This window comes from Artibeus jamaicensis, unplaced genomic scaffold (assembly GCF_021234435.1).
Source record: "Artibeus jamaicensis isolate MK-2021 breed Jamaican fruit bat unplaced genomic scaffold, CSHL_Jam_final contig_797, whole genome shotgun sequence".
Taxonomy (NCBI): Eukaryota; Metazoa; Chordata; class Mammalia; order Chiroptera; family Phyllostomidae; genus Artibeus; species Artibeus jamaicensis.
The window spans coordinates 5357211-5370878 of record NW_026521977.1 but is presented as its reverse complement, the minus strand read 5'-3'; the positions used below and the strand labels follow the sequence as shown (position 1 = coordinate 5370878).

Here is a 13668-nt window from a genome sequence, read left to right as displayed (position 1 = left end):
AGTGGACCAGCGTGCTGGCTTTACTGAGTTTCCCGGAGTCTCTAACTACCTGCCCTGGTGCACAGACCAGGCACCGCTCTGTGGCAGCGGTTGGGAACTACACTTTCACTGGCAGCTTGGCATCAGAAGAAAGAGGGTTGTCACTCTCTCCCACTGAATGCAGAAGTTGCCTCACCTCATTCTCATTCCTTCCCTTCCCCCTTCTTTTCTTCCCTACAGTTTGAATGGGAAGATAGTGAGTTGGCCAAACAGAGTTCCCGTTGTGCAATCTAGCAGCTTGTCATCAGGAATAATATTCCTGCTATCACAGCATAAAACTCTTGTATTGTTAAGGGCTTCTGACAACCTTCCTGGGACCAAATTCTGTCAAGAGAAATAGCTCTCCCTGCCTGAACTGGGATAGCTTCCCTAGTCCTAAGATTTTCTCACAACTTCTAACAACCTTAAGCTTTAGGTCCATCTGCCCACCTCACTACCTGGGAGGCCTCCTGCCCTCCGGAAGCTTTCTTTCTGGCCAGGATCTTTTTCCATGCATCCCTTCCTGCGATACCAGGACAGCACATTATCCTCCCCGGTCCTACCTCTTCCCCCCTTGCTATTCTCAGTTCGTTAGTGGTTCTCCTTTCCTGCCTTTGGGGAACCCTTACTATCTTCCACAGTGCAGTACCCTGTTTGTTGGTTTTATTATTTTTTTTTAACTTGTTTCTTGCTACAGAATATCCTTTCTGGGCTATGGTTGGTAACATTTTTCAGCTTCAGTGGAGAGACTGCCCTCCCCAGATTGCTGGGACTCTATGTTAATAGGTGAATGTACACATAGTTTCTATGCATGACTGCAGTATTAACCCCTCACATTTTGTTGCCTTTTGAACAAGCATGGTATTGGTGTTTCATGATGTCTGTTCTTTGTCCAATGCATTTAACACTCCACATTGTTCTTGTCTCCAATTACAGCACATTTACTGGATGTTGTACAAAAGGCAGTGGGCTCTGTGAAAGTAAGGACTTTTGTCCCTGTGATGCTCCATATTTAATTGTCAAACAAATGAATGAAACCAAGAGAGCAAGAGCGATTGGCTAACAGATTTCAAGCATTGAAAAAAATAAGTATTTGGTGAATGGCACAGATCAAACTAGAAGGCTCTGCTCACTGTGTAAACAAAGAATTGAATCTTATAAGCAGCAGAGGACTATTCAATCCCACCATTAATTTGTGTAATTTAGAGAGGTATACTTTGTATCATGCAAAAAAAGTGTGCAGCTGGGTGAACTTTTGCATATGTATATACCTCTGCAATCACAGCACAGATCCAGAAAATATGTCTAGGACCCCAGATGAGTGGGGGGAGCCTTTATCTTGATTCACAACATTTTGGATACCAGGTCCCATGGTTAGTCTGTGTTACAACTAAGATTAGAATTATTACACCTGTTTTTGGGATTAGCAAGTCTTTATACCTGAGTAAAAACACTAGTTCATACCATGTAACTACATGACTAAAGTAATACAATGATTATTAGGGTTAATGTTTATTAATCGTCACCATGTCTTAGCACTATGTACCTTACTTTGTTTTATCTCTTCCACCAGGTTTTGTTACTGTCCTATTTTACAGATGCCAAATGTTAGAAAGGTAAAGTCATTTGCCTCAGGTGCCACAGCTTGCAAGTAGAGTTGGAATTCAGTCCAGAACTGTTCATCACCAGAACCTAATTCCTTTAATTTTTTTTCATCCTTACCCTGGGACATGTTTTTTCTTTGCATTTAGAGAAAGAGGAAGGGAGAGAGTCAAGAGGAGAGAGGAGAGGGCGAGAGACATCAGACATCATTGTGAGAGAGAAACATCGATTTGTTGTCGTCTTATTCATATCCCAGCCAGGGATTGAACCTGCAACCTGGGTACATGCCCTGACTGGGAATTGAACCGTGACCTTTTGGTCCACAGGATGACGCTCTGACCAACTGAGCCACACCAGCCAGGGTGAGGCTGATTTCTTGTTGGTGATCAAATATCTGGTACCCAAGTTTAAGTAACAGCAATGCTATGTCTCTGTGGTAGGTGGTAACAATTATATTTGTTACCTGCACATGGTGAGTGCTCTTTTTAGGCATATTCTGACCTCTGTCTTATTAGACTTGTGAGAGGGAAAGGGGAGCTTTGATTCTGTGACAGGCCCAGAACGATGTTGTTACTGAAGGGATTCACCGCTTGGGTTGTTCCATTCAAGAGTGAGGTGTAGCTGTCTGTCACAAGGCAGCTTTACTGACTTGCAGCAAGTAAAGGAAACGGATTTATAGCCACAGCTCTGTCTTGCCCAGTCCTATGTAACAGTGATCCTTAGGGGATTGGTCTCTGAGGGAGGAAGATGCTTTCATAAAGGTGACTCTTTAAAATCTGCATATGAGGGGGGACCCCATGCCCCTGGAATTCATGGAAAGTTGTGTATTATTCTCACATGTTTAAGCTTCAGTCACCTTCAAAGTACTCTTCATTTGATGCAATACACTTAGCAAGACTTTTTATCCACTGCTCAAAACCAGTTTTTGAACTTGTCGACCTTGATGTCTTTTAGCACTCTGATCATTTTTTGTTTCACCTCTTTCACATAGGAAAAGGTTTCCCTTTGAGGACTTTTTTCATCCAACAAAAATGTTGCTCGGAGTAAGATTAGTGGGTAGGGAGGGTGTGGTGCAGGGGTTATGCCGTCTGTTGGTCAGAAACTGCTGAACACTCAGCATGGTTGGAGCAGGTGTGCTCATAAATCACCCATCGCGAGATGGGCAGAAGTGTCGAAACAGTCTTCAAAAAAATTCACTGGAGCTGAGGGCAGCCTCTCACAACAGTGCCAGCTGGTGCACTGATGCAGATAGGTTCCTAGAACACTCACCTAGTGGGGGAAGCCTGCAGTACAGAGGACCTGCCCTCCAGAAGATAATTCCGGTTTTGTTGGGCACCCCCTCATGTAGTAGGAAGATTATGGGATCTACAGACAAATTATGAAAACAGGACACAATGAAGATGAAATGTGGACCTAAATCCAGAAATTCCAAAAACTAATTTGTCTTAAAAATTAATATAAATGGAATAAATGCTTGCTGGTGTTAGTTAGCAAAGTTGCAAAATTCTTACAACATCGAGATTATGTTTCAAGAACTAAGACACCCAAAGAAAATGTGAAACTTCCACCGCCACTACCTTTGTTTAAATGGCCTCACAGTTGCTTAAACCATCAGTTCTTCTAGAAGTGTTAATGTTTTAATTTGGTCTCACAAAACAAAAAGAAACCGTCACATTGAAGGAATTGTAGCTATTATGTATGGCCTGGACATTTGAAAAATACTATTTGTCCATTATGGTTGCAAAGAGGGAGGGACAGTGGGGCGCATTGTAGCCCATTTGCACACCAGTTGGGATTACTCGATGGAATTCAGATTTTATGAAATGGGAGCATGCAAGGCGTATCAGATTGCTGTGGAGAAACGTGTTTCAAGAAACTAATATTAAAGAGGTAAACAGTGTGCTTTACCCAACTAGCTTGGCGAAAGACGCAGTTTTAAGTTGCTTAGAGCAATTGGTACAAAGGACATTGTTGCCGGTTATATTTGAAGAGGTGTGGATACCAGGAAGTGAGTTTGTTCTGATACCTGTTTATTTTTAAATGGGGAATGAGGTGGTGGAAATGCTTGCTACTCCAAGCTGCTCCTGCTGGTAAATGTTTCTTCTACAGGCTTTGTTTAGTAAGTGTTGCATTCAAGTGAAACCATCAAAGGGAAGTAGGATTATGGATATTGAATTTTGTGATTTAAGTTAACCCTAAAATATAAACATGGCAAGTGTCCTTCAAAAATAAAATTAGTATATAAAATCACAGTAGCAAGCAGATCGGCAGTCTTTCCCTACCTGCCCCCGAGTTCCCCTGCTGTCCTCCCTGAGTGTCTGTCTCTGAGGAGCTGCCTGGCCTTTCCGGCGTCACGGTGCCCAGGGCCATCACTTAAGAACACGGTGTTCCTGGAGCCGAACAGGTCCTGACAGTGGCCGAACGCCTTTGGAAGACATTCAGCTGCTTTCCTCCCGGTCATTCCCTCGGGTTTTGTAAGGAGCCTGCAGGATAATAGGCTTTGAGGAAGTCAGCCCGTCCAGAGGAGAAGGAGGGAGAAAACTCAGAACAAAAAGCAGGGTGATGTCAGTGAACTGACTGGTTAGTGCCCCTCTGAACAAATGGGAACTAAGTTCTCTCCCAGACTCTTGTTCCTGCTGATTCCTTTTTAAAACATTTTTTAAAGTTATAAAATATAATACACAAACATTTAAGTGGTTCACGAGGTAAGGTTCTTCCCTTCTGACACTGTTACCTGAACTGTCCTTAATGCTGGTGACGATTTACAAGGAGAACAATGGGGAGGCTTTGCTAACAGAAGTGGGAAGTTGAAGTTGAGATAAAACTATGACAACAAAACTATCAGTGGAAGAGTAAGTTTGAGGTCCCTGTGAATGAAAGAATTCTGAAGTCCTGTTCCTTAAGAGAATACGCAAGGCAGATGGAGGAGGACCAGCACAGACGTGAGAGAAGAGGAGCCGAGCCACGGGAAGACGGGTGCGGACTCTTCCGGGCCTCTGGGCGGCGTCTCCATCTGTTTCCAGCTGTTTCGCTCGTAGGACTGACGCTTACTTACCGTCGGGTTGCAGTAGACCTGAATTATAATGTACTGGGTCTTTCTTGAGATCTAGATTCTTAGGTGTTTATATATGTGTTAATGATGAAAAAAGTTACAAATCTACAGTTGCCTTGCATATTTCGGATGGGAAAATTCAGAGATAATTTCTTTTCTGCACCTGTAAGCTGCTCTGAATGGACTTCGTTGAAAAGGGCAATTGAAACAGTAAAGCTAAACCTTAATACACAATGAAAACATTTTGGTTAGTTCTGAATATGTGGGATTTGGTAAAGTTACATTGGTACTCGTATATGCAGACATAAATTTTAAAATAAGGTCATTTTTCTTGCAGTCCTATTTTGTGACGGATTATGATCCAACCATCGAGGACTCCTACACAAAGCAGTGCGTGATAGATGACAGAGCGGCCCGGCTGGATAGTAAGTCATCTTCTTTTATTCGATAGAGCGCATGTCATATTTTTAAAAACTCAGCTTTGATGTTTTTCTAGGTTAAGTATAATTGATGATCTTGCATATAAACCCATCTCTCATTAGTCTTGATTGATGAATATGTATATTAGGGAAATGAAATATTTCCCAGTAAGGTAATGTAAAACAGTACCTGGATTCATTTTGTTCCGGAAACTGGTCGTGTGATGTTGTAACTTGAGAAATTTTTTTTTTGACATTTGGAAAAAAAATGTGAGGTTTCAGCTGTCTTACTGTTAAAAAACTTTTACTTCTGTGGCTGAAAGTCTTTTTAAAAGAAAACATTTATTAGATCACTGCTAGCAAAAAAACTCAAAAAACAAAAAACAAGACCGATCTTAGGGCATGGAGTGTAAACCTCCAGCAACACGGTTAGGTAGGAAAGACAGCGCGTCATCTGGAGTTTTGGAAGGGTCTGTAGATCATGTGTGAGGGTTCGGGTGGAGAAAGCTGCAATTCTTTCTGAAAAGGATTTGACTTATCTACAGACAAAGGGGATGGGAGAAATGGCATGGGCCAGTTCTAGGATAAGCCTGGACAGTCCAAGGAAGTGCCAGCTCCTGGGGATTAGCGGTGGGGAGCAGGGTCGGAAGTTCTTGTGTAAATTAGAAGTGGAAGTTCCTGGGCTTGGTTCTGTGGTGCGCAGCCCTTCTCTCTTTGGGATAATCACAGAAATAGCCAACTGGAAATGGATCCTAAATTCCAGCAGGCTCGGAGGAATGTGAGCAGTCTTTTGTCAGTCCTGGTCCACAGCTACTAACAGACTAACTGTTCTGTCTCTCTCACTCTGTGGCCACTGTAATTTTAATTTAAAACATTTAAGGATTTTTTTTCTTGTTACTTCTTTTTGGTGATGCTTAAAATGGGTGAAGTGAATAAAGAAGAGCTTCAGTATTTGATAACTTGCTTAGAATTTGTAGCACAGAGGCTTTAGCAAATAGTGCTTTTTGCCTGGCAGACATTTCACCTCTCCACAGAAGAAAGCCCTGTTCTTTTAACTTCTTTCAGAGATGAAGAATTACATTGGCACCTGCACCTTGAGTTTGGTATTTGGAAGGCAGAGTGAAGGGTTTTTTTGTTTTTTTTTTTTTTGAGTTTATAGGTATCTTTCTCAGTTCTTTCCATGGAGGAGATAAACATTCAAATGATTTCACAGGTTCTCTGACTCCCATCTGCCTAGATGTAGTTGATATTTTTAACCTTATGATTGGTATGCTAATATATTCTAACTACAAAATCAACCTGTACTGATGAAGATAATTCTGTCATGGCTGCTATTAGAATATGTTTGCCTTTAGTATTGAGAATAAAGTACTAAGAGGGTCACACTGAGTGTGATGTGCTCTCAAGGGCCCACATCAACTGGGCCTGCCTTTGCAGGGACACCGTTTGTAAAATGAAGACACGAACACAGTTACATGTGTTGTTTTTTCTTCAGTTCTAGACACTGCAGGACAAGAAGAGTTTGGAGCTATGAGAGAACAGTATATGAGAACTGGCGAGGGTTTCCTGTTGGTCTTTTCAGTCACAGACAGAGGCAGGTTCGTACCGACATTAAACTACAGATCTGTTCTTCAGTCTAGACCCCTGTGTTAGAGGTTGGGTTTTCTTGTTTTTTAAAGAAGCGAAAGGAAATAGAGTACTAAATGGGGCGTGGGGTGGTGCTGCTACTTGGTCAAATTGATTCATTTGTTTTTGTGTTTTTAGTTTTGAAGAAATCTATAAGTTTCAAAGACAGATTCTCAGAGTAAAGGATCGTGATGAGTTTCCAATGATTTTAATTGGTAACAAAGCAGATCTGGATCATCAGAGGCAGGTGAGAAGGAATTCTGCGTTTGGGAAACCGGTCGCTTATATGTAAGGGAATGGATTTACTTACTGTAACAACTGAAAGTGCCATGGTCAAAAAACACTGCTGAGTTTGACACACCCAGCACAGGTTTTACAGAATCACAACAGGTGAGAAATAAATTTTCACATTTTTTTTGCACGGAAATTCAGTGGACTCTACAAGCCTGCGTGCAGGTGTTTGTACCAGCTCAGTTCACATGTTATGATTTCTTGGGTAACATGCAACAACTCTAATTTAGTTAGACAATCTTAAAGTTACTCCTAAAGGCCTAATTTATTCCGTATTAATGCTAAATTACCTTCAATTAGAGAATGGACTTGATTTAAATTACACTATTTGATTTTTTTTTAAGTCCCATTAATAACTGAATTTTTTGTTAATTTTTCACACCAGCTAGATCTAACACCAGTAACCAGCAAAGAAAAGAGTATTTTTAGCTTTTAGTTGCAGGTTGGTTTATACTCACTTGTTTCTTTACCCTTATATTTCACATTTAATTTTAAAAATTGGTATAATTTACTCATCTCTTCGTAGATGAGGAAACAAGGTCAGATGTAAATTAATGCAGGCTGTACATTAATTGGGGGTTTCTTTTTTGTGTCTTTATTTCTTTTAGGTAGGTCTTTATTATCCTCTGCCCCACATCTGGAATAGAATTGTTTTAATGTTTCTTAACTTTTGCTGTTATTTAAGTTCTTTTTTTTGTTTTTGTATAACCTTATGTTAACAGATTCTTAAGGTTTTGTTTAAACGTCAGGAAGAATTGCCTGGTAAATAGCAGCGTGGGCAGCCTTCCCTTTTGTCGTCAACTGTTTAAAACAGGACCTTTGATCTGTGTGCTCTCTGTAAAATTTTTGTTGGAGGTATACCAAGTTTAAATCATGAACCTACAAGAATGTTACTGTTCTAATGCTGCAATTTAGAAATGTACTGATGATATTTACTGTGGATACATTTTACCACTGGGTCTTTTTCAAATCTGAATTATTATAAAGTTGAGGTAAAAAATGTGGTTTTCGTTTCAAACCAGTATAAAATGTTTGAATATAATTTAGAATATGGCATTGCTTACATCTTTTTTTTTTTTATTTTATTTATATTTGGAGAGAGGGGAAGTGAAAGAGAGAGAGAGGGAGAGAAACATTGGTGTGTGGTGCCCCTTGTGCCCCCCACCGCCAGGCACCTGGCTGGTAGCCCAGGCATGTGCCCTGACTGAAGATTGAACCAGTGACCCTTTGCTCAGTCCGCTGAGCAGCACCAGCCAGGGTGCATTGCTCATATCTTAAACCTAGAGTCGATAGTTCATCTGTTTTTTAAACTTATTTTTCGTTTCTTTGGGCCATTTCCTTTACGGTTTCTGAACCTAATTATAGTTATTGCGTGTTGCCCAGTAGAACCTACCTACTGCTCTCTTCGATCTTTTCTACTTCTAGAAAGACTTTTGTAGACCATTGGGTCTGGGAATAATGGCTGAGTAGCTCTGCAGTGAGCAACAGGTTGTCTTCCCTGTGTCACTGCAATGTCTTTCTGCCCTGACTGTAGAAGTAGGTTTTTTCACAAAATGTTTTGTGATGGCACCTCCAGGGAAGGAATAGGCCTGAGGTGAGGTCAAGGTCTGTCTCTAGGATGGGTGGTGACAAATTAGTGGAAGTAGGGGGAGCATATGCCACCAGAACTAAACATGATTAGTTGGGACAAGGAGTCTGTATGAGTTATTTTTCAGTCCTCTGTCTATTGAAGACTGCCAGCGTTTGGTGTGTGGCTCACATCTGTCTGCAGATATTCAATGTGCCATGGCATTTTGGTCATTTTTTTACCATAGACTTAGAAGGTTTTTTCATCTTAGTTTTTTTTTTTTTTTTTAAGTAAAACAAGGTGGTGAGAAACAATATAGGGGATAATAATTTCACACTTCCATCACTTTAAAGACATGCAGTTAGCTTGCAGGAATATTTTCTCTCTTTCTCTGCTTGAATTCATATCTGTTATAGACGTACTGAAAATTCAGATGCATATATTCAAGGGAGAAAAGCAAGTAGCTGAAACCCGGTTGCTTAATTTTCTGTTCATTCCTCTAGAGCGTATTCTCTGAAGGTTAGGTACAAATAAAAATGTTACTTCTTCATATGCTTCATCTTTTCTTTTCTAGGTTCCTTCACACCTGCACTCAGGCATGTTAGCTGCTCTCACTTTAAAGTCATGACCACTGGCTTCAGAGCCTGCTGGAAATCTTGCATTTCCCCAGTCCATTCATGTCCCACTTGTTTGAATAATTATGACATACTTTCTGTCTTAAACTTACAGTACTTTCTTCCCCTTCTTTACTCTCACTTTGTGATGAGTGATATTTTTCTGTTTCACTGAGAAATTTCTACACTTTCCCACCTCCACATGAACTAACCCCAGTGCACACGTACCCCGTCAAGTCCTCCCTCTGCCACTTACATGGGTAAACTCTTTGCATCTGTGCCACCATCCCTTGCAGTAGCACTGGGTCCTGTTCCTTCTCACCAGCTTGTGGGCACCTCTTGTTCCATCCCAGTTGGTCCATTTCTCTCCTACGTGATCATTCCCATCATCGTACTCCATGCTACAATGGCTCTCGTTTTTAAAACAAAAAGGAATTTTAGCAAAAACTTGTTCTTAATCTCACATTCCTCTGAGTGCTTTTTTGCTGCTCCTCCTCAATAGCAGAACTCCTTAAGAGCATTATTTACACTTGCGCTCTCTGCCCCCTTTCCTGTCATTCCTGCTTGCTCTGACTTGCAGGCATGCAGTGCCCCAGTCAAGGTCACCACTTGAGCAGATGTCAGTGACATTTGACACAGTTGGTCACATTCTTCTTTTTGAAACACTGTGTACTCAGCTCTGGAACACCATTCCCTCCCCTTCCCTCTTCTTTTACAGTAGCCTTTCTTGGCTCCTCATCATCGAATCTTTCCAGGTGCCTTAGGGCCCAGGGATGTACAAAGACAATCATGCGTGCCTTACCTTTCAGCCTGAAGGGCCATACGCAGTACATCTGAAGTTGAAATGTCGTACTAAAGGTTTTTTTTAAAAATCCCTTCAGAACTAAAGGTGATGCTCTGTAATGACTTGGCACCTTAATTGCTCCACCAGCTGAGCCTGGACAGGTCACTGGGACTTAACTTTTTTTACCCCTGGTTAGAAATGCTTACATTTCGGTCATTTCTAGGTTCTTAGTAACCGGTCAGACTCGTTCATAGTTGTTGGCCTAACTTCCTTCTTCTCTGCCTTTGTCTTAGACGTGATCCTTTGGACTTGCTCTAGCTTCCGGCCTATTTTCTCTTTCATAGCAAATGCCAGTTTCCCACTGGGATGGTGGGTCAGCCTTGGGCATTCCTTCCATTGGCTCTTGAGATTGTGAACCCGTCAGAGAGGCTAGGTCAGCCGGAAGAGGCTTTGCCTGCTTCCTTTTAGTTTCTGTCTCTGTACACTTGCTTCTTCCATCCCACCCATCCATCTGATATTTATTGAACACTTTTTCCAGACAGTGACGATAGAGCGACAGCAAAAAAAGAAAGAAAAAAAAGGTCACTGAAGTTTACATTACGTACAAAGAGATTTGTAGAATTTGAATAGTTATTTAGCATTACTGCATCTCTGGCCTTTCAGAGATACATAGATCATTTTGTTTGTCCTGTCAGAGGTATAGGAAGAAAACACAAGTAAGTGGTTTGCTTCCCCTTGCTAAGATGTAAAAGGTGGGTAACCTGACATCACACTGATGCTGAAACATACCAGTGCAGCATGTGGTGTTGGACCGTGGACTCTGATATCTCTGGTTTCAGATTCCTTCTGATTCTGAAACACATCCTTCACATATCCCTGTGTAGAATGCACTGTTTTTACCCCCTCTCTTCCTCCCTGGCTTACCTTAGCTTACCCCCTCTCCTTTCCCCTTGGTTAGCTATTTAATTGCTAGTGGCCCTCATCAATTCAAGAAAGAAACCCGTGGTACTTGTAATAATAGATGGCTAAGTGTACTAACCTCTAGCCCTCCTTTCTGTCAGTACCTGGACCATAGTGCATCCCTGCAGCCTCCCAGGAAAAAGAACCCATCCCTCTCAAGCAATAGAGTAAGGGGCTTCTAGCCTGACCTGTTTGTGTCTGTACCTAAAAGGTTTTTAAACCATTGACTCAAAGAAAATGCAATGGGTGCTTCTCAGTTTCCACCTGTTGGTTTTGTTCATGTTTATTCTTAGCACATAGAACAAAGTTATGCACTCAGTAAATATTTGCTGAACGAATGAATCAGGGCATTGACGAATCAAGATGTGGTATTGCGATGACTCTTTCTACATAATAGATATTTTTGAAAAACAAGTTTTGCTTCTCTAAACTTAGGTTGTTCATTAACTGGACACATCCCTGAATAAGTATTACAAATGTTGTGGATTATTTCAGTTAAACCCTGTTGGTTTTAATAAAATTGCTTTCATCATTCCCATTTTGGTCTTCTGTGTTTGGAAATAATACAGTACTAGATAAGTTCATGTTATTGTGGATTTCTGCTAATAATCATTTGTGCCTTTGAACTGAGTCTCACTGGACTCAGTGAATTTGCTGTATTAGATTCACCTTGGTTGTTTAAAACAAAACATTCATAGATAGGGCTCAGATCTGTCAAATCAGACTATCCAGGGGATGAGGCTTAGTAATTGGCATCTTTTTCAAATTCTCTGAGTTGGGGAACCTCTGAGATGGTTGTTTGTGAGCTTTCAATCTTCTGTTGATTTCTGGCTTCCTAGTTCTGTGGCTTTGCTTTGTTCCATGTGGGGTTTTTTGTTCATTTTTGTTTGCCTTGCTGGTAGCCGTGCTGTTTGTACTACTTGGTTAAAACAAGGCTACAGCAGTGAGCTCAGCAGCACCTCTGTATGTGGCTAGAGCGTTCTCGACCAGAAATGTGGTCGTATGAACTTAGCTAACCTTGATTCCTGGAAGACAGTGGTGTAAGACCATGCTTTAAAAATAAATAAATGAAGCACATAAAAATCTTAGCAGTGGGATTGTTTTAGCATCTAGAGGATTAATTTGTTTTGTTACTCTCCTTACTGTGTATGAAAGTAGGTCATTTGCGGCTCCCCTCTGACGGAATTACATTACGCAGGAGCAGCAGGGCAAACTACCTCTTGGGGAATCATTGAGCAGAGAGACAAACAGCAGACGTCTTAAGGGCACGCATTCCACACCCCACCCCGGTCAAACTTATATTAATAAAGCAAGTTGTTGAGATTGATGTGTCTCAAATATTCATTTCTATTTTTCTTCCTATATCATCTTTTCTTTTACTTCAAGGTATATGCTTGGTGACACTCATTAACATATGTTTATTCAGTTAACTACCTTGCACTGAGTCTAGGCTCTAGGTTTACCAGGACAAATGCACCTCGTTCCCTAGGTAGAAAGGACGTAACGGCAGGAGAATGAGAAAACAGCACAAAAAGTGGAGTGTAGCATGGTGTGCTCAGACTTGCACTGGCGCGCCGTGCTGACACAGCATCAGCACTAAGGAGGACTTTCTGATTGCTTGAGTCTTGAAGTAAGAAACAGATGAAGAGGACAGAGTTGGGAGGCCTCTCCCAGGAAGAAGGCACAGAATTTGTGACCGTTCGGGGGTATTTTTATAGGAAGGAAGTTACGATGCCCAGTTTAAAAAAAAATAGGAATTGTTCTTTCTAAATTCTTGGCTTGGTGAAGCTTTCTTTTGTTAGTTGGCTTCCTTATTTGTTCTTAATTAATTCTTTGATTTGATTGATTTATAATTCAGAAGCATAGGACTTTGAGGTACATAATGCTATTTTGAAGAGAAGAAGGGTGAATTTAAAAATTATGTAAACTTGAAATCTGCCTGCCACCCTTTTGGAAAATAACATAGTGCAAAGTGTTCTGAAGTATTAACACTCGTTTAGATGTATATGCATTAATGTGGTAACCTAATGATGTTTCACTGAGGTTGCTGGATTTGAGGAATGGGATATTAAGTTGGAAAAAACAAAAACTGCCTGAAAGATTAGAGAGAATAATACCCTGAGCTCAAATAGGGTCAGAAATAATTCATAGTCTGATCAGTGAGAGTGGAAAACCTTGTAATTCATGGGGTGCTGAGTGGTGGACTGAGGAGGTTTGTTTGTTTTAGCAGAGGGGCAAAATTAGCCCCAGACTAACCGCTGTTCTGGCACCGTGTTACCAGAAGGGTCAAACTTTCCACATAACTGAATCAAAAGAAAGGTCAAAATGTTAGTAGGAGTATCCAGAACCCAGTATGTAAAAATCCAGTACCCAAGCAAGCATTCACTCAAAAATTACCAGGCAGGTAAAGAAGCAGGAAAATATGACTCATAACAAGAAAAAAAAACCAGTGAGTAGAAACAGACCCAGAAACAACAAAGCAAGTAGAGTTAGTGAGCACAGACATTAGAACAGTTATAACTTCATAGGTTCAGGAAGCTGGAGAAAAGACCGAATATGTTAAGTGGAGACATGGAAGATGTAAAAAGATCAAAATAGAACTTTCAGAAATTAAATCTACAGTGTCTGAGGTTAACAGCAGCAGTATGGAAAATTTCTAAATTGGATGAAAACCATTAATATGTAAATCTGAGAAGCTCAACAAACCCTGAGCACAAGAAGTATGAAGAAAATGA

At 40.9% G+C, this 13668-nt stretch overlaps 1 protein-coding gene across 1 annotated transcript in view; it reads left to right on the top strand.

Moving 5' to 3' along the window:
* RRAS2 (RAS related 2) overlaps positions 1-13668 on the top strand; it is a 77569-nt gene that overhangs the window by 54243 nt on the left and 9658 nt on the right. The window contains exons 2-4 of the mRNA XM_053673015.1: positions 5010-5097; positions 6587-6689; positions 6856-6964. Of these exons, the coding sequence (XP_053528990.1) occupies positions 5010-5097; positions 6587-6689; positions 6856-6964 (300 nt within the window). The remainder of the gene's footprint in view (positions 1-5009; positions 5098-6586; positions 6690-6855; positions 6965-13668) is intronic.